Source organism: Myotis brandtii, unplaced genomic scaffold (genome assembly GCF_000412655.1).
Source record: "Myotis brandtii unplaced genomic scaffold, ASM41265v1 scaffold144, whole genome shotgun sequence".
Taxonomy (NCBI): Eukaryota; Metazoa; Chordata; class Mammalia; order Chiroptera; family Vespertilionidae; genus Myotis; species Myotis brandtii.
Genome location: NW_005355159.1, coordinates 1,455,350 through 1,474,926, shown reverse-complemented (window position 1 = coordinate 1,474,926; position 19,577 = coordinate 1,455,350). Strand labels below are relative to the sequence as shown.

The 19,577-nt window shown below is 41.2% G+C and overlaps 1 protein-coding gene across 6 annotated transcripts in view; it reads right to left on the bottom strand.

Moving 5' to 3' along the window:
* CSNK1G1 (casein kinase 1, gamma 1) overlaps positions 1–19,577 on the bottom strand; it is a 151,073-nt gene that overhangs the window by 7,202 nt on the left and 124,294 nt on the right. For 2 of the 6 annotated variants that reach the window (XM_005861063.2, XM_014535461.1), the window contains 3 exons: positions 17,741–17,851; positions 7,103–7,209; positions 3,431–3,454 (listed from right to left, as the gene is read on the bottom strand). In XM_005861063.2, coding sequence (XP_005861125.1) covers positions 3,431–3,454; positions 7,103–7,209; positions 17,741–17,851 — 242 coding nt within the window. Of the gene's footprint in view, positions 1–3,430; positions 3,455–7,102; positions 7,210–7,817; positions 8,046–17,740; positions 17,852–19,577 lie in introns of those variants that run through there. The other 4 variants (XR_001361075.1, XM_005861065.2, XM_014535462.1 and 1 more) reach the window with 4 other exon arrangements.

Sequence of the window (19,577 nt, the reverse complement as noted above, 5' to 3'; positions counted from 1 at the left end):
AGCTTTTCTGAGAAAACTCTCTTTGAGTTGCTTGCCTATCCTTCCAGGCTTAATGCCAGGAATCCTATCTAATAAAGAGGGAATATGCTAATTGACCCTCATGCCATCACAAAGATGGCAGAGCACACAGTCAATAAGGAGGGAATATGCTAACTGACTGCCCCGCCCTCAAATTTGGCAGCACACATAGCCAATAAGGAGGGAATATGCTAACTGACTGCCCCGCCCTCAAAGATGGCAGCACACACAGCCACAAGATGGCGGCGCCCAGTCTCCTCAGCCCCCCAACCCCCGAGGGCCGGCCCGAGGCGCAGGTAACCAGGGCCGGCCAAGGCTTGCACTGCCGGCAGTGGCAGCAGCAGAGGTGTGATGGGGCGTTGCCTTCCCCTGATCACCGGGTCACCTCCCGCCCCTGAGGGCTCCCGGACTGTGAGAGGGAGCAGGCCGGGCTGAGGGACCCCCCCTCCAGTGCATGAGTTTTCATGCACCGGGCCTCTAGTATTCATATAAAAATAAAGAACTGTTGCTTACTTCCTAAACCCCCAGTTCACCACTTTAGCTAAGATTCTCTCCTTTTCAGCCAGACCCCTTCGTAATTTCCTATACCCGTTGGACTAGTTATTAAAAAGTCGAACATTTCTTAGAATGTTAAAATAGACATTTATACAGACAATAATGGGCTTTATACCTGAATCCCTAAACATGGATTTTGGAAATAAGAGCACCTCAAGATTTTTTAAGAGTATTAATGTCATTTGTAAAGTACTATTAACAGGTATGAATACAGTTACTAAACAAAGTGTCATGTGTATTTGGAGACTGAATACATTCTTTTAAATAAAAATGAGCAACACTTTTGATTGTTTAAAACAGTCCTCAATGACATCCCTGAGGAAGGATTCAAGAAAATGATCTTTTTCTGTACACATATGCTTTAGAAAAAAGACATTTTCCAAGTTGAATCTCCTGAGATTAATATTAAACAAGGCAAATTAAATCTCATGGGAACACCAATATTTAAATATATTTACCCGTTCCCTATTAACCACGACTTTCAGAGGGACCATTAACATTTAAGCCAATCTCTATTCTTACTCCTTTTAGAGAATGTTAAGATGATGATTTTGTGTTTTTAAGCAAAAGCAATCATAAGAAAAGTTTGAAATACTGTTTTAGTCCATTTCAAGTGACGGGACTTTTCTTTTACCTCCTCCAAGGCAAGGCATAAAAATTGTGTTTATAAGCGTATCATAAACTGATGTGCAATGCTGTTCACCTGATTGGAGGAGAGTGTGAGCTATGGTTTAGAACCCCAGAATAATTTTTGCTGGTTACTGTAGTTAAAGCTTAAGCAGTAGCAGAAGCTTTTAATAATTCTACCCACAAGGAAACAGACCCTACAATCTGCTCAACTCTTTGGTTTCTGTGGTAACTACCGGCAACAGGGCCCATTAAACTTGGTCAAATCCAGACCAAACCCAAATGGACACCATACAGATGTCTTACTATCAGAAGAGAATGAAGGCAAGGAATGCACCCTTCTTGGGTCTTGGGTTTGCTTCCAGTTGATTCTTTGATTGGATAATCAGAAGATCTTAACATGCTAGAGTGAAACATGCTGGAGTGAAAGTCGATCCATTCTCCATATTCACAAGCCACCAAGTGCTCTTCCCTTAGGCCTCTGAGCCACTTATTTTGCCTTTTCGATGAGTGCTCCAAGTGCTCATAGAAAAGGCTGCCTCCTGAGCGACAGCCATAGCCTTGGCACATCCCTGATCTGGGGTATTCCCTCCTTACTCCTGCCTTTGGAATAGGTAACACCTCTTGCTCAGGTAGTGACTGGTCCAGAGGGGGTGATGAGAGCTGTAGCATGGCTTGTGCAAAAGGTATGTTCTCTTACTATGTCCTGCTTTCTCCCTTCACCTATTCCTTTGCTATGCTTCTCGTGCTTGTCCTTGCTGTACTTGTACACTCTTGTCTTGCTCTAATAGCTGGCTCAGGTCCCGTGGTGTCCATGAAGTCTTCCTTGACCATCCTGTCCACAGTGACCTCTCAAGGGACAATGACATAAGTACCCTGGAGAACCAGTTGTCCTTTCAAGTATGTATGTCTTATCTCTCTAGTGAGACAGTACCTAAGCTCTTTGGGGAAGGCCTTGGGACCTCCTAGAGTTCCAAGCACTGAGTTGGATGAGCATACAGTAGGCCTTATATTTGCAGTCAGAATCACATGACTGATATCTCACAGAGAAAAATAGACCATAGCACTGTCATATCACACAGACTTATGTTTGCTAAATAAACAGGCCCAATGTACTCCTCGATGCTATAAGACTATGAATTCTATCTTCATAAAATCCAGTTGTTACCTTTAATACATCCCTGTCCCTGAGAAATCCTGTAGGCCACTAGGCTTAGGGTTCAGAAAACAATGCTCAACTCAGTCACAGAAGACAAATAGAAACAAGGTAGTCATAGAGGCCAGCAGGCCATTATCACCACACAGAATATGGTCCCATGCATGCAGACAATGTGGGAGAGTACAATTCCAGACTGCAAGAAACCACCTAGTTCAGGAGGACTTGGAGGGTCACAGGCAGTGTCCAGGAAGAGAGCTGGGGACGGGGCTCTGTCTTATAGCAAGAATGCGCCTCACCAAACGTGGATGGATTCTTTAGGCTTTCCCTTCCTATACACCTCATGTTGTTCCTAAGAATGCATTTGAGGAACCTAGAAAAGAGAGGCTCCAATATCTCATTAGCCAAATCAGCCCCTGGCCCACTATACTCTCTTATAGGAAGAGAGGACAACAAAAAAGGAAAAAAGGACAATAAACAAAAAACAAACAAACAAACAAAAATAAACCAAAATAACAATGACAAAATACCCATCTCTTCCCATGGAGCTCTCTTTTTTTGAGAGACATATTCTACAATGGAAGAACCAGCTGAATAAAAAAGAGAAGTCACAGATTTTTCCAAAGCAGTTGATTTCCAGGTAGAGACCATGCTGCAGAATGTGAGATTATCCAGCAACAATTGTCCTTGGATTGTGAAGAATAATAGTAAACAACTGACACAGTAACTTTGTCCTCCTACCTCTGTCCCTCTCTGAATGATAACATCTGGGTGTATTATTTGAGAAAAAATTCATTCAATTAAAAAGTAATTTTGAATACAGTGGGATAGATATTGTTTTGACAGGAGGAGGCAGCAATTAGGTGGGTTTGAAAGGAAAGAAGGAATAGATTAATTCCTAGATACAGGCCTGCCCCGTTCCCACCTTGCGGATCTAGTTCCCCAGTCTGGGTGGTTATGGCAAAGGTGGCATATGGAAGCCATTCAGTGTTCTTAAGGCATTTTGTTTGGCTTTGCCAATCCAGCCCAGTCTGGTCCACTCCCCTAGCATGTGGACTGGAGAGAGGGACTCACCACAGGTTGAGCATTTTCAGGCAGCTACAGAGTGTGTAAAGAGAAAAACACAGAAAGGAAGAGAGAGAAAGAGATATTAGTTCACAGACGTGAGATAGAAGCGACTCCCTGTGAGCCATGCAAACATGCAGTATGTTGTGTCTGTGTTTAGTTGCTTCCTCTGTCAAGGTAGGCCCAGGCCACTTGGTCCCCACACTAGAGTGGAGGGGGCAGGTGCCTGATAGAAGCATCATGATGGCAGCTGGATCTCAGTGAGGGGTAAAACTAAACAGAAAGAGAGTAATGGGTGCCCAAGAGTGGGCTTTCCTGGGCATGTTCCAGGAAGGTAACGGAGCAAATGATCCTGCTTGTAAGAATTCAATCGAGCACCAAAGCCAAGCCACATGGTTCCCACATGAAGTGTTAGTGTGCAATTTGTTAAGCTAACCTCCCAACTGTTCTGAGGCTTTTACAAGTCTAACATGCCTGACCAAAGCAGTCAGCAGTCAGCTCTTCTTCTCAAGGGGAAACAGGCTTAAGAGACACTTTATTTTATTAGGAGAGGACTCAGAGTGAGGAGGATCACTGCTCTGGATGAAGGTATAACTGCAGAGAAGGGCCTAAATCTCATTCTTATTAATTTTCAGGGGAAATGAGGCCCATATTTGCTAATTTACAGCAGAAGTCAGTGGATAACCAAAAATTCCAGCATTCTTACTGTAACAAAAGTCAACCAAAAAGCTGCCTTGCCTTACTACCCTTCTAATCATACTTAAACTAGGGCATGTGTCCTGTAGCTAGCAAAAAGGGACGTTAGATGTTCATTTGTACATGGAACAAAAATTAAGACCCTCTAAGTTCTCTCCTCCTTTACACAAAACAAGCTGGGCAAGGAACCCCAAACTAAAAGCTTGGAAGTGAGGGTTTCACATAGTCTCCCCAGTACCCTAGTTAAATCTCAATTTGGGCAATATCCTCTTTTTTTTTACAACTAGGCTGCAGGGACAAATGGCATCACAGCTGCCTATATTGAGGGGCTGTCTGGGATACTTTGTGCTTCTCTAGCTGTGACCTCTTCCTGTGAAAATGATCAAGTAGGTGGACACATGGCTTGCTGGTCTCCCCCCCGCCCCCTCCACACAAATAGAAGACCAAGAAGAAAAACATATGGCTGTGCCCTGAAAGTTCACTGGGCAAGATGGATTGATAGCTCATGAAATCACTAGGGCCATGGTCGGCAAACCACGGCTCGCGAGCCACATGTGGCTCTTTGGCCCCTTGAGTGTGGCTCTTCCACAAAATACCACGTGCGGGCGCGCACGTACAGTGTGATTGAAACTTTGTGGCCCATGCCAGTGGTCGGCAAACTGTGGCTCGGCAAACCGCAGCTCGCGAGCCACATGCGGCTCTTTGGCCCCTTGAGTGTGGCTCTTCCACAAAATACCACGTGCGGGCGCACACGTACAGTGTGATTGAAACTTTGTGGCCCATGCGCAGAAGTCAGTATTTTGTGGAAGAGCTGGTATTTTGTGGAAGAGCCGGTATTTTGTGGAAGAGCCACACTCAAGGGGCCAAAGAGCCGCATGTGGCTCGCGAGCTGCGGTTTGCCGAGCCACAGTTTGCCGACCACTGCACTAGGGGAATCAGCACACAAAATGCCCTAAACTATAAGCTTTTGGATGACATTTGGTTAAATACAATTGCTCCCCTCTGGTTTCCCCATCTTTAAGGCCCAAACCTGGAACTGGTAGCAAAGAGACACAATGGTTCCTTTTTGCTAAATGGGGAGACATTAAACTCTCTTTACATCCTAGAGTTTAGATTACACCAGAACAGAATACACGAAATTGGAATCTCTTTGTGAATGACCCCCTATCTTACATACAGGACACAAACACCACACTCACATACACAATTAGTGTATACATTTACTGAAATGAAATGAGATGAATGGGTTCAAAAGATAAACCTGTATAGGGCACATTATAAGATTAAAGCCCATTCTATCTTGATATTCAAAATATGTTATTAAAAGCAGAGCTAAATTTCTAATCTTCAAAATAGTAGCCACGGCAGTGAGTTGAAGTGAGGTGGGGGTGGGAATGGGTACAGCCATCTTTCAAGCCCAGACAATGTTTGGATCAGACCACACCTAGTGCAGTGGTTCCTAACCCTGACTAAACATTTAAATCACCTCGACTTACAAATTCCTAATACTTGGGCCATATTCCAGATAAATTAAATCAGAATCTCTAGGGCCAGGATTCAGACATTTGTATTTTCTACCAAGTTCCAGGAGACTCCAAAGTACATCCAAGGTTGAAAACCCATAGGGAAGGAATAAACACACTCTCTACTTAGCAGAAGAAAGTTCTGTCATGGAAACTGAAAAATTGTGAATACCATTAGCATCTCCAAAGTCCCTGAAAATGGGAGCATGTTTCCTTACTAAAATAGTCTCTTCCTGACATTAGAAACTCCCCTGCCCTCCTATGTATGTAGCAGGGCCTTATATAAACCAGGAGAGGAGCACCAGAAGCTGCCCACAGTCAGCAGGGACTCGACAGGAGACAGTTTAAGTCATCCTCACTTGCTTTTTATCTACTGGGTAGGAATCCTCAGGACCTGCTTTAAGAAAAGGATCTCCTGGAAGCAAAGTGAGCCAAGCCTGTAGATGGGGCAGTAAAGGATTGGGCAGGAGGGACAACCACACAAAGTGTATCTGGAAGGAAGAAGAATGCAGGTCTTGGAGGCTCAAGAGACCACTTAGGAGGCAATATCACTATAACTGAACAGGACACTGGGGTAGCCTGAATGTTCTCAAAGGGTTTACAAGAAAAATCATCCAAATCAGGCTTGGCAGCAGTAACTGATTTATAAAGGACTTCTCTCTTCCTACCTCGTGTCTTCTTGAAGGTTAAACCTGGATTTGAATTTGGGATGGGGCAAGAAGGGAAAGAAGTGATAGAAATGCTGCTTTTGTAGTAAAATCAGCAGTTATTTCACCTTCTACCCCATATTCTAAGAGTTTAAACACAGACCATGCAGAGAGCACCAAGGGCTGGTGGTATGGACAGGGCGAGACATTCACATGCAAGAGCATCAGAAAAGGAGGTGGGGGAATCTCCTCACCCTTTTGGGATTAGTGTGATTTCCTTTCCTTCTCAAGATCCTTCACTCATAGGTACAGAGACTATTTTCCTTGCCTGATTTATCTGAGTCTCTCTGAATCCAGAATCATTTAAGTGAGAACAAAATGGCCCTGAAACCCTTGCTCCAGGACTATATATGCAGAGTGGTTAGCCAAGAACCAGAAGTTTTATGCTGTTCAGCACAGCCCATGGTTGAGATAAGCAGATTTTTCTGTGTCCTATAGGGAGTAAGAAGATCCAGGGCACCAAGAGGCTCATGACTACTATCTATTATAGGTCTTCTATCATGATTCTTTTAGTTCACTATGTCTTTTGCCTCATGTGGACTAGAGAAATATGACTGTCTTCCGGAAATCACAACTAAAGAAGGGCAGCAGCAGCAGCCTTACAATACCATGCAAAAATAAAATGGTCAAAAGAAAAAAGCTATGGACACAAGCATGAGGAATTCAGTCTGAGATGAGCAGCACACAGAAAGGAAGAGACAGGTAAAAGATTTTTCAATCTATGACTCAAGAGCCCCCTTGAAAGATGAACATACTTAGCTTCCTCCACTACTTCCACCTCAGGGTGAGCTGTGATTGGTGCATTGGAGTGGGCTCCTGTGGGGTCATCGACATTCAGCTCTCCATTGGTTGAGCTAACCACCTGAAACAGAAAGACAGAGTGTGACAGACACCATGACAATAGGAGCCTCCTGCCAGTGCCAGAGAGGGTCACTAAGGGAGATCTGGTCTCTTGCTTAGGTACTAGTCAGGCAGTGTCTGGAATGTTTGTTTTCCTAGGTTGAGGGCCAACTGTCCTAAGTTAGGAAAGGTTCCCAGATTTTATCATGTGAGGACACAAAATTCAATGATGTAAACATATAATGATAACTTCCATACTGAATGCCTACTCTGTGTCAAGGACGCTACTAGATTGTGTGTGTGTGTGTGTGTGTGTGTGTGTGTGTGTGTGAATTTAATCCCTACAAAAATCCTATGCAATAGGTCATATTACTCTCTTTAATTTTACTCCTCTTAATTTATTATGCTATAATTATATATAGATTCAGTGATGATGTTAAAAAATTCTACAAAGGAGATTAATAGTGGGCATCAGAAACTATAAGCAATCACACTTTCCTTCAAAAATTTCTTCATGGCTTTGACCATCAGTTTGAAGTTACTCAAATAACAAGATTGCCACGTCCTCTCTGGTGAGAGGGCAGACGATAAGGAAACGTTCCCCTGGAAGACCAGTCTTATTTCAACCACCTTTATTTCAGGTTCAGTGTCATCCCAGGTCTCACTGATGGTCCCCGAATTGTAACTGAAGGCTCTCCTGTCATCTGGTTAATGTGGACCCGATCAGGCTTCTCTTGCTTGTGCAGTTGCTTCTGTCACCTGGTTTCATTTCCAACACATGATTCCTGCTTATGTGGGTGCTGGGGAGTGGAAAAAGGGACCCCGCTGCACAAACCACTCTGTTGTTAAAGATCTTGGCTGAAATATGGGAGAGAACCACAAAATAGAATAAACGGTTCGGATATCATATGCCTTTGGGTAAGTAACTTCATTTACTTGAGACTGTTTCTTACAGTTTGATGTGAGAATTATACAAGAAAATGTATAAGACAGTGTCTGATATAATACCTGGTGCACAATAATGGAGGCAGCATAGCACAGTAATGGGCTCTAGATTTAGTCAGCCCTGGGTTTGAACCCTAGCTCCATCACTTACTTGCTGTGGGTCCTGGGGCAAGATCCTCAATCTTTCTGTGCCTGAGCTTCCTAATCTGTAAAATGGGGAAACAATGCTGCTTACCTAATTGGGTTACTGTGTAGACAATCCACAGAAAGTGCTTAGCCCAGTGCCATGGTACATAGCAATGGCTCAATAAATATTCGTATTACTGTTATTCTCCCTTTATAAATGTTTATTCTTATCTACCTCTACCTCTGGGGTCCTTATCAGCAATTAATTCGTAAAAATTTCCTACATAGTCATAAAGAGGAAGGTGGGAGGTTGGAGTCTTTAGGGTATTTATTCAAAGAAAAAAGAGCAGACAAGGTAAATAGTACTTATTAGTAGTCTATGCCCACCATTATGACTAAATCAATAATATTTATTGTCATTAATAATACATGCTTTTAAAAAATTAAACAATGTTGTATGGTTAAAGAAACCTACAACATTAAATTTAGACTTACCCAAGGGAGACCCCACATTTCTGCTACGGATCCAATTTAGCATCTCTGCTTAATGGAACCATCGATATTATTTATCTCCTGACATGTATATATTCTATATATATAAAAGCCTAAGCAACCTGCGGATGTTCAACCATCCAACCAGTAGCTATGATGTGCACTGACCACCAGGGGGCAGATGCTCAACGCAGGAGCAGAAACCACAGGCATGGAAACATGGAAGAGGTGATGCATCTCAGAGGGAAGAGGGAAGGGGGGAGGGTGGGAAGAGATTAACCAAAGATCTCATATGCATACTAGAGGCCTGGTGCATAAATTTGTACACCTATGGGGTCCTTCGGCCTGGTCTGCACCCTCTCACAATCCGGGACCCCTTGGGGGATGTTGGAGAGCCAGTTTCAACCCCACAGGCCAGGCTGAGGGACCCCACCGGTGCACAAATCCGTGCACTGAGCCTCTAGTGATATAATAAATACTATATAACATTATCTATGTAGTATTCTTGCAAAAAAAAAGTTTTATCTGAATCTAAGTATGATGGAAACAAACTGACAAATCCAAAATGTGGGACCATTCTATAGGACAAAAAGACTGGGCTCTTCAAAAAAGACGTCTTAAAAAAAAAATATATATATATATAGAGAGAGAGAGAGAGAGAGAGAGAGAGAGAGAGAGAGAGAGACAGAGAGAGAGAGAGAGATGACTGTTACAGATTAAAAGAGATTAAGAATTCAGAGACCAAGAAATTGAAAGAGACTGAAGAAGCATAATAACCAAATGCAATGTACAAACCTTGATAAAATCTGAAACACAGTAAAATTAATTTTGGGGACAATTGGGGGAAATGTGACATGTACTATATATTAGATATTATGGAATTATTATTAATTTTTTTGGCTATAAAATGGTGTTATTGGTTACACAAGAGAATGTTTCTGTTCTTAGGAGATGTAGGTTGAAATATTCTGAGATAAAATGTAATGATTACATTAAAATCGTTTAGTGAACACTCCCCCTGCCTCCTTCAACCCCTCATACAGAATTAAAGCAAATATGACAACATCTTAATCATTTGTTAATCTAGGTTAAGGACATAAACAAGTTCACTTCATCCTCTACACCCTGCAACTTTTCTGTAAATTTCAAAATAAAAAGTTGGGGGAAAACCAGCAAAAACAAAAGGTTGAGGAGAGAGGGTTTACAGACTGGAGAACCACAGCTCCTCAAGCTAATGTTGCTCCGTTAATTTCCTCAGCCTACATTTGCTTCGTGTGGGCACATTTTGGCTGCACACTAATGATAGTGCTGTAAATTCATTCTGTGAGCACAAAGATTAAAGGAGGAATCATAGTAAGTTTCTTAAAGAACAACTCAGCAACTAGACAAGATGTTAAGTAAAACGTCTTGGCCTCTACTAACATGAACAAAGTGGGAATAAGCACCACCCCTGTGAATTACCTGGTGACTTTGGGTCATGGTGCTTGCTCATGGCGTTTCACATGTCTCATAATCTCCAATTTCTCCTTGCTATGAAGGCCCACAAGCAATGTCCTCAGGCAATCAAAGGGAGAGGTTATCCTCACTTTACAGACTAGACAGTTGTCTGTATCAATGAGAACCTGGTCTCAAATGAATCAGGCACAAATGGGAACCTTAATACCAGTTGTTTAGCCTTAAACTTAATTGCCCTTTAGGAATCAATCTGGGCCTCAGAGCATCCACAAAATTATTTCAAGATGGAGCTACAGTTTGTTAAACCACTGAACTGCTGCCTATATGTGCAGTGGAAAAAACACTAGTGTAGGTGACTGAAGAGCTGGATTCAGGCTTAGCTCTACCACAATATCCTCCGTGAGCCTTGCTTTTTAACTCTGTTAGACTATGTCAATAAAATTGGTCATATCAACTTCATAATTACTAAGCTAAGCACAATGATATAGAGCAAAAACAATTTGAAAAATTATAAATAACCTTTTGAATATAATGAATTAGTACTTTAAACAATATCATTTTTATATTTTTTCAATTGAATTTTTTAAGTAAGCTATTTCTTTAAAAAAAAAAATGTTTTTTTGTTGTTGTTGTTGTTTAATCCTCACCCGAGGATATTTTTCCATTGATTTTTAGAGAGAATGGAAGAGAGAGGGAAAGACAGAGAAAAATATCGATGTGAGAGAAACACATCAATTGGCTGCCTCTTGCATGCGCCACGACCAGGGCCCAGGCCGGTGAGGAGCCTGCAACTGAGGTATGTGCCCTGCAATTGAACCTGGCACCCTTTGCTTCGCAGGCTGATACTCTATCCACTGAGCCAAACATAAAAAAATGTTTTTATTGATTTCAGAGAGGAAAGGAGAGGGAGAGAGAGAAATGTCAATGATGAGAAAGAATCATCCACCAGCTACATCTTGCATGCTCTCTACTGGGGATTGAACCCACAACCTGGCATGTGCCCTGACCTGGAAATTGAAGCAGTGACCTCATGATTCCTGGGTCGATGCCCAAACGCTGAGCCACACCAGGCTGGGCTAAACTTTATTTCTGTATCTGGAATACTGACATTTATTTTGCTGTAATCATTATTAAAATTAATCCCACATTTCTCTGCCTATATCACACAAGAACAAAGTAATTCATATCTATGGGATTAATATCTATGAAAGAGACTAAGGTGAAGTACTATTTTGAACTTTAGTCCTTAATATTGGTAATATCTCTTTTGGGAGTCTAAAAAATTTGAGTTATTAGTCCCATTTTTTCAAAATATTAACGTGAAAAAAAATCAGAGCTGTGCACCAAAGGAAGAAGTGCTTTAACTGATAATCAACATTTCAATCCTATTTCTCACAACTACCCTATTTGGCAATTCTCTACTTAGTTTACCTATCTATAATACTGACCTTAACAAGAATTGTAAATAATTAAAAATTATAAAGATTTGAGCAAATAAATAATGATTAAATGTTAAATGTCATTCTTAAGTCTCAGGCCCTTCCTTGGTCCCACATATGATATGTATAGATATTTCCTATATGTTTTAATTTAAACAACTTTAGAGTCATCTTTTTGAAAGAGAAAAATATACTGTCTTCTTGAATTTGGGCCTCTACATATGGAACAGCTATGGAAATATTGGGAGGATGGGGCCATAGGGGTCTGCCTATTAAATAAGTTGGAATGGGAGTGTCCGTGTGCTTCATCAGAGCAAACTTCTCAGAATTCTGCACTCCCTACTGGGTAGGTCATGGTATCTGCAGGTCATCAAGGTTAGGCTAAGCATGATTTTCTGGTATTAGAAACAAGTCAGCAATAAACATTCTAGAGCTGCACTGTCTAATACAGTAGCTACTAGCCACATGTGACTACTGAGTACTTAAAATGTGGCTAGTCCAAATTAAGATGTTTGTTCTTAATCTGGATGTAAGAGTAAACTATATGCCAGATTTCAAAAACTTAGTTTTAAAAATGTAAAATATTTCTAATATTTTTAATATTGACTACATGTTGAACCATTTTAGATATACTGGATTAAATGTATTATTAAAGTTAGTTTCACATGTTTCTTTTTACTTTTTAAAAAAAATGTATTTTTATTGATTTCAGAGAGGAAGGGAGGAAGAAGAGATAGAAAGATCAATGATGAGAAAGAATCACTGATTGGCTGCCTCCTCCATGCCTCCTACTGGGGATTGAGCCTGCAACCCTGGCATGTGCCCTTGACTGGAATCGAATCCGGGACCCTTCAGTCCTCAGGCTGATGCTCTATCCACTGAGCTAAACCAGCTAGGGCAGTGGTCGGCAAACCGCGGCTCGCGAGCCACATGCGGCTCTTGGGCCCCATGGCATGGGTCACGAAGTTTCAATTGCACTGTACGTGTGCGCCCGCAGGTGGTATTTTGTGGAAGAGCCACACTCAAGGGGCCAGTTTGCCGAACACTGAGCTAGGGCTCTTTTCACTTTTTTAATGTGATTACTAGGAAATTTTAAATTACAAAAGTGACTCGTATTTCTTTTTAACAGCCATGATCTAGATTCTAGAACATGTATCTTTAGTATCTATGCATTCCTGAGGGATATATATCTGAAATTGGATTAAGTGGATCACAAAGTGTAGATGTTTAAGATTTTAATAAAAATTGATAAAATTACTCTACAAAATAGTTGTAATTCACATTTCAACAACAGAAGGCTAGGCTAATAACTTTTTTTGCAAATGTGATAAATCATGTATATATGTATATATATTTTTAGTTACATTTTATTTTATTTTTATCAGAGTTATATGAATACACTGTGTAAAGAATCAACTATTTCTATAAGGATCAGTAGGAAAAACAGCTGTCTCTTTCCCCCTTCCTTGATAGCTGACTCTTTTGTTTTTTACCTACATATCTCTGAACAATATGCATTTTAATTAATAATTTTTGGCATTATATTCACTTTTTCCATCCATCTATTCTCCCATTATAATTTATCCTATAATTTTGATTAGATCAATTGTTGGTGTTTGCGTTATGACTATTAAAAGCTATTTGCAACTGTGCTATAAAGTATTCCTATATAATTGAAGTTAATTATCTTTTAAATTTTATTTTTACTTAGATTTTATACATTAGTTGTTAATTATTAATTCTAACCAAACTGTCATTTATCTAAACACTTACTTTCAAAATATTCTGACATATTAGAATCCTAATTGATTCATCATTTTTAAAAAAAATATATTTCTTTATTGATTTCAGAGAGGAAGGGAGGAGAGATAGAAACATCAATGATGAGAGAGAATCATTGATAGGCTGCCTCCTGCACACCCCCCACTGAGGATCGAGCCCACAACCCAGGCATGTGTCCTTGGCCGGAATCGAACCTGGGACCCTTCAGTCCACAGGCTGACGCTCTATCCACTGAACCATGTCGGCTAGGGCTGATTCATCATTTTGGTAAAACTGCTCACAAAGCCTTGTGATCACCTCTGTCTGGGACAGGCTATCCTATCCTGGGACCTCCTGACTTTACCATTATACTGGTGAGTCCCTTCTCTTCTGTGTTAGATCACTCTCTCTTTTTATTTTTTTATAATGTTGACTTAAGTGTGAAATACACATCTCAAGTATTTTTATTTATTTACTAGTGGCCCGGTGCACAAATTTGTGCACATTGAAAGGAAATTAATTAGAAGAACTATTTTAATATCGCTATTCGCCCTTTCTCTATAATAGAAGTGTCAACCAAATTCATGAGCGACAATGACAGATCAAAACACACATGTGCGATTGGCGCCAGTGAGAGCTTTATATGTATCACACATGCACAAGTCAACGTAGCCTTTTATATATATAGAATAAACCTGCTTAATTAGACCTGCTTTCTGATTTAGCTAAACTTTTTCCAGCCCAGTGAAGCACCCCAACTTCTCTTTCAGGTAATTATCAGCAACACAGCAGTAAATATCAACATGAAGCAGATTATTATTGATCACACAGGGAGAGCAAAGGGTAAAATATTTAACTGCAGCAGTGTTTTGACTATATTCTGTGTGAGAAAACCTGAAGTCATTTTCAAGGTCCACCATTTCTTACTTCTTTTCAGTCAGGTCAAGTTTCTAAGCTTTCTAAATCTCCATTTTCCGGCTAATGAGAAGAAAATAGGATTCCACTGAGTCTCCTATCTACCTACTCCAGGACTTCCATGAGGATTAAATGAGATGAGGCATGGGAAAACGCTTCACAGACATTTGGTTAAAGTGTAAAATGTTTCCACCTGGCTATAAAGCAAGTTGTGTTCCTGGGCTGAAGAGACTCCAAGGAGGCTAGTAGCTAGGGAGAGGCAGTTGGGCACTGGTACATGACGTCATTAGCCGGTGCCCACAGCCTCCATTTCCAGGCTGGGCTGGGCTGGGGGCCGCAATTTGTGCCATGGGGTCTCGACAGTGTTGGCTGCTATTTGGTGGGCTGTCGCTCCGGGGTGGTGGTGGGGACTGTGTCCCACTTGGGGGAAGCCGAGTGTTGCTTTGTGGGTGCCAGGTCCGCAGTGCCATTTCTCTGTAAATGACCAGTGCGCATCACAGCAGCTCCTGCGTTGAGCATCTGCCCCCAGTGTGTGTCATAGTGACTGGTCAGATGAGCAGACACTTCGCATATTAGCCTTTTATATATATAGATTTATTTTTTAATCCCCACCTGAGGATATTTTTCCATTGATTTTAGAGAGAGTGGAAGAGAGAGGGAAAGATAGAAATATTGATGTGAGAGAACACATTGACTGATTGCCTCCTGCACATGCCCTGACCAGGGCCCGGGCAGGGGAGGAACCTGAAACTGAGGTACCTGCCCTTGACCAGAATTGAACCTGGGACCCTTTGGTCCACAGACCAACACTCTATCCACTGAGCCAAACCAGCTAGGTCTGTGTTAGATCTCTTGTTTCCTGGATCCCACATATTTATTCCTCTTTCTTGGTCTACTCACTCATTTTCATAATACACATCCTTGTGTAGCTTTATAAAAAAGGGTGCATGAGAAGTAAAATTTTTGAGACCACAGATTTCTGCAAACATCTTTATTCTATATTCCAACCAGATTGACAGTTTGGCTGAGTACAGAATTCTAGGTTGAAAATAATTTTTCCCTCAGAATTCTAAAGGCATCGTTCTTTGGTTTCCAGTATTGCCATTCAGAAATTTGAAGCTAAACTAAATCCTGATCCTTTCTCTGCATATGACTGTTTTCTCTTTCTGGAAGCTTGAAGGATTTTCTCTTTGTCCTTGGTGTTCTGAAATTTCACAACGATGTACCTTGGTATGGTTCCGTTACCCATTTATGGTGGGCAATCAGTGGGCCCCTTTGATCTGGAAACAAGTCTATGAATTCTGGGAAATTATTTTGTTAATGATTTCCTCCCCTCCACTTTCTCTGTTCTTACTCACTCTGGAACTCCCACTATATAGAAATTGGACCTCCTGGACTCTCTTTAAATCTTTTATTGTTTTGTACTATTTTCACCTGTCTCTTTGCTCTACTTTCTGGGAGACTTCCTCACAACTTCATCTTCCAAACTATTGAGTATAAGTTTTTTGTTTATTATGTTTTTAATTTCCAAGAGCTCTTTTTTTTTATTGCTCTGAGAATATTCCTTTTAAACATAGCATCTTGTCCTTGCTTCACAGTTGCAGTATCTTCTGTTTCTGAGGATATTAATAATAAGGTACATATGTGTGTGTATGTGTGTGTGTGTGTGTGTGTGTGTATATATATATATATATATTGCTGTTGTTTACTTTGGTCTATATCACATTAAAGGCTTTCCTCAGAAGTCGAATAATCCTTGATTGTCTGCTCATATATAAAAGTGGGAGATTGCAATGTTAACTGGCACTTTGAGTACAGGGATGGGACTTCTAAAATATGGATCTCACTGCAGAATGACTTGGCTGGGCCATTTCAGTAGGGAAACCATTTTGTTAATATGCTCAGATATTTTCTTTTGGGCTGGTCAGATTCCTCAGAGCCAACTCAATCTCCTGCCTGGAAGCTATACACCTGGCTCTCAGCATTCTGAAGGACTCAAAGGGGAAGTCAGGCAGTCAGTATGCATACATTCATTTACTCTCCATTTTTTATCAGGCTGGTATTCTGCCCCCAGATGTGCCTCATACCCCCTAATCCAGAGACCCTTTATTTGCCTTTTTAAAGAATAAATCTTTGAAGAACATAAAAGAATACATGTTTGGTCTTTGCTGAGGGAGGAGAAGAGCACCTAGGGACCTCTGGCTTCTAAAACTGACTTTTAACCAGTCTTCATTATTTTAGCACATGCCCCTCCACATCCACCTCCCCCTTACATAAGGCCAACTTCTGAGCCTTCTGGGGATTCCCCAGTGTAAATAGGTTCTCAGCTTTCCCCTCTCCTGGCACGGGATTCAGTTTTCTTGAGAATCCTAAGCCATTTAATAACTGCCCATCTGCTTTCCAGTTTCTAACATTTTGTTGCTGTTGCCTCCTCTTCTGTTTTCTCCGTTTTTAGATGAATTTATGCCTTTAAAAATTGCTTTATCATTCTGTTAGTGTGTTTCAGGAGAAGTGAGAGTAGATCTGTGTGTTTAATCCATCATTTTAACCTAAATGTTTCTATGAGGATTTAAGAGGGCCAAAGCTATCTCCTAATTTCCTGTGTCCTAACTTTAGTGACTCAACTCCATGTAAAAGCATATTCTAGACAATCAAGCCTATCAAGATGCATTTCTATGTGCAAAAGGTTTATCTACCCCTTTATAAGAATTTCTATTTGGTAGCTCTGGGTTTATTTGTGTGCCCCAATTGGTGGTGTCACTTAATATGAGAAAATCAATTTGGTTAAGATTATTAATACAGTGACATAAGAAAAGTTAGAGATACAAGTACTTCTTAAGTACTAGAGAGAATAGAGATTCAAAACAGTCCAAATGAAGTCAGAAATAATTCTCCAAGACCACATGTATTCCAGGAGGAAAAATAAATAGCCCAACTGCGAGGGCACTGACTCAGAAACAGCTGACTTGGACTAATTAACATTCTCAGGTTAGGCACTAAGGCACATATTATCATAGAATGAGCTACATATGCAGTCCTCTACCCCCAAAATACTTAACTTTATGCATTTCAAGTCTTTACACTTCATCAACTTGACACTAAACAACTTCTACCTTGACCTTATTTTTATGGTTTCTCATGAGTGGATTAAAGTTGTAGAACTAGTTTAAGCAGAAATCAGTATCAGAAACCATATAGATGTTCCTTAGTCAATGACAATAACCAGCAATCATCTTAACAAGTGACTCTTAAAAGTCCACAAAGGCAGAAAGTCAGTGCACTGATATTCAGTTACCTATTCAAGCACCCTCAACCTTGCTGTAAGTTTCCATTATAAAGGAACCTGAGTTTCAGAAGCAAGCCAACATTCTACCAGTCAAGCTGGGAAGGCCAGGGAAAGGCAATAAAGGCAGTAAGTACCTGCACTGATCCCCCAAGGCGGTCTGCAGCCAAGTGAGACGTCAGGTACGAGGTATTGGTCTGCCGGCTGGGCTGGATTTCCCACTCTCCTCGGCGCTCTGATGATGCAGTCTGCTCAGGCATTAGGAAGCATGAGAGCAACATAGGGAAGGAAAGGTGAAGCAACAGCAAGCAATAACAAAATCAAGTACATTAGTGTTCTTGTTTTGGATTTTAAATGAACAACTGCTGCAAAGCACTGGGGTAAAGTTAGCTTGACTACATTCATTTCAGCCTAATGAGTCAATACATGACAGTCTATTGATAGTCTCTAGTTGAACTCACCATTCTCACCCAGTCACAGAAAAAAAAAATCACCAAAGGAGGAAAAAATAAATAAATCAAAAGCTGAAATCACCATCTTTTAGCTTCCCTATTAGTAAAATTTCAGTAGCCACTAAGCAGACCAAATTCAGAATGTTAAGACTATTGAACAAAGGAATAATCATACTTATAAATAATTTCACTGACTAAAGAACAATCTAAATAGACAACAGTCAATACAGAAAATTTCCTAGCATTAGGAATCAAGATAATATGCCTTTTCTTAAATAGGGAGCCCACTACTCTCAACACAAACCTCCATGAGACTTCAACCCAGACAAATGAGCAGTGGCAGTGGCTGGAACATGCTTTCTTAGCTAGAAGAATGAACAAAGCATCTCTTTAAAAGCAGGTTCACACATCAAGAATATAAAATACCTGAAAGGGGGGGGGGGGGGGGGGGGGGCAGGGAAGGCTACAGTGTTTTCCTGATTCCTTTAGTTAACAGTCTCTTGTCTGGAATTAGAAAAAGTTTAGTTAGATGTGAATTATTCCACTATTAAGTATTTCTTCTAGAAAGCTAAAGGCAGATCTTTTCCCAGCAAAATGAAGGCTTTTCATTCAAACCCTTGTTGGGTTCTGCATTCACCTTTGGTATCATTCAGATTCTCTTCACTTGCTTTTTAGATTTCACAGTATTTTGATCTTGCTCATATGTGATTTTTGTTCTGAACAATCTGTTTAGGTGCCTCTTCCCCTGTGCCAGATGGCTGAGGAGATGTTAACATCATGATGCTCAGCTGTATCAGTCCTAAGGCTCTACAAAAATGAAAAATGAGGAGTTGGAGAGGCTGCAATGAGGGATAAGAAATCAAATTTTAATTGCTGCTGATGTAAACAGCAGCAGGGGTTGAGATATGATGTTGCTGCTCTGCATGAAACCAGTAAGAATTCTATAAATCTTAGAAACGTTCAAAGCTATAAATGTTGTACTCTATAAAAAAGCAAAGGGAGAGAGAACCAAGATGGCGGCATAGGTAAACACCAGAGTTTGCTGCCTCGAACAACCACTTCAAAAATACAACTAAAAGACGGAACGAACATCATCCAGAACCACAGGAGCTGGCTGAGAGTGGAAATCCTACAACTAGAAGGAAAGAGAAAACCATACCGAGACTCAGAGGAGGCGCAGTGCGGAAGTAAAATACTAAGGTGCGGAGGTTGCATGCGGAGTGGGCTGGCGGCTGAGGGCGCGGTTGTCGTTTTCAATCGGGAGGGAGTCTCAGGCTCTGAGCTCCAGTTCCGGGCGAGTCTCTAGGGACCCAGACTCATACGGGAGAAGCGGGACTGTCTGGCATCGGTCGGAACCCTAGGGCAGCTTTCTCTCCGAGGGGCTTGCAGCGATTACCGGGACATTGAGAAGCCAACCTCTGAGGGCAGGACTCAGAGAAGCCATAACTGCTAGCCCTGCCCTGTTGATCCCCTGGGACCCGCCCCGCCCAAGCCCTGCAGGGAGGCTTTTGCTGAAGAGCCG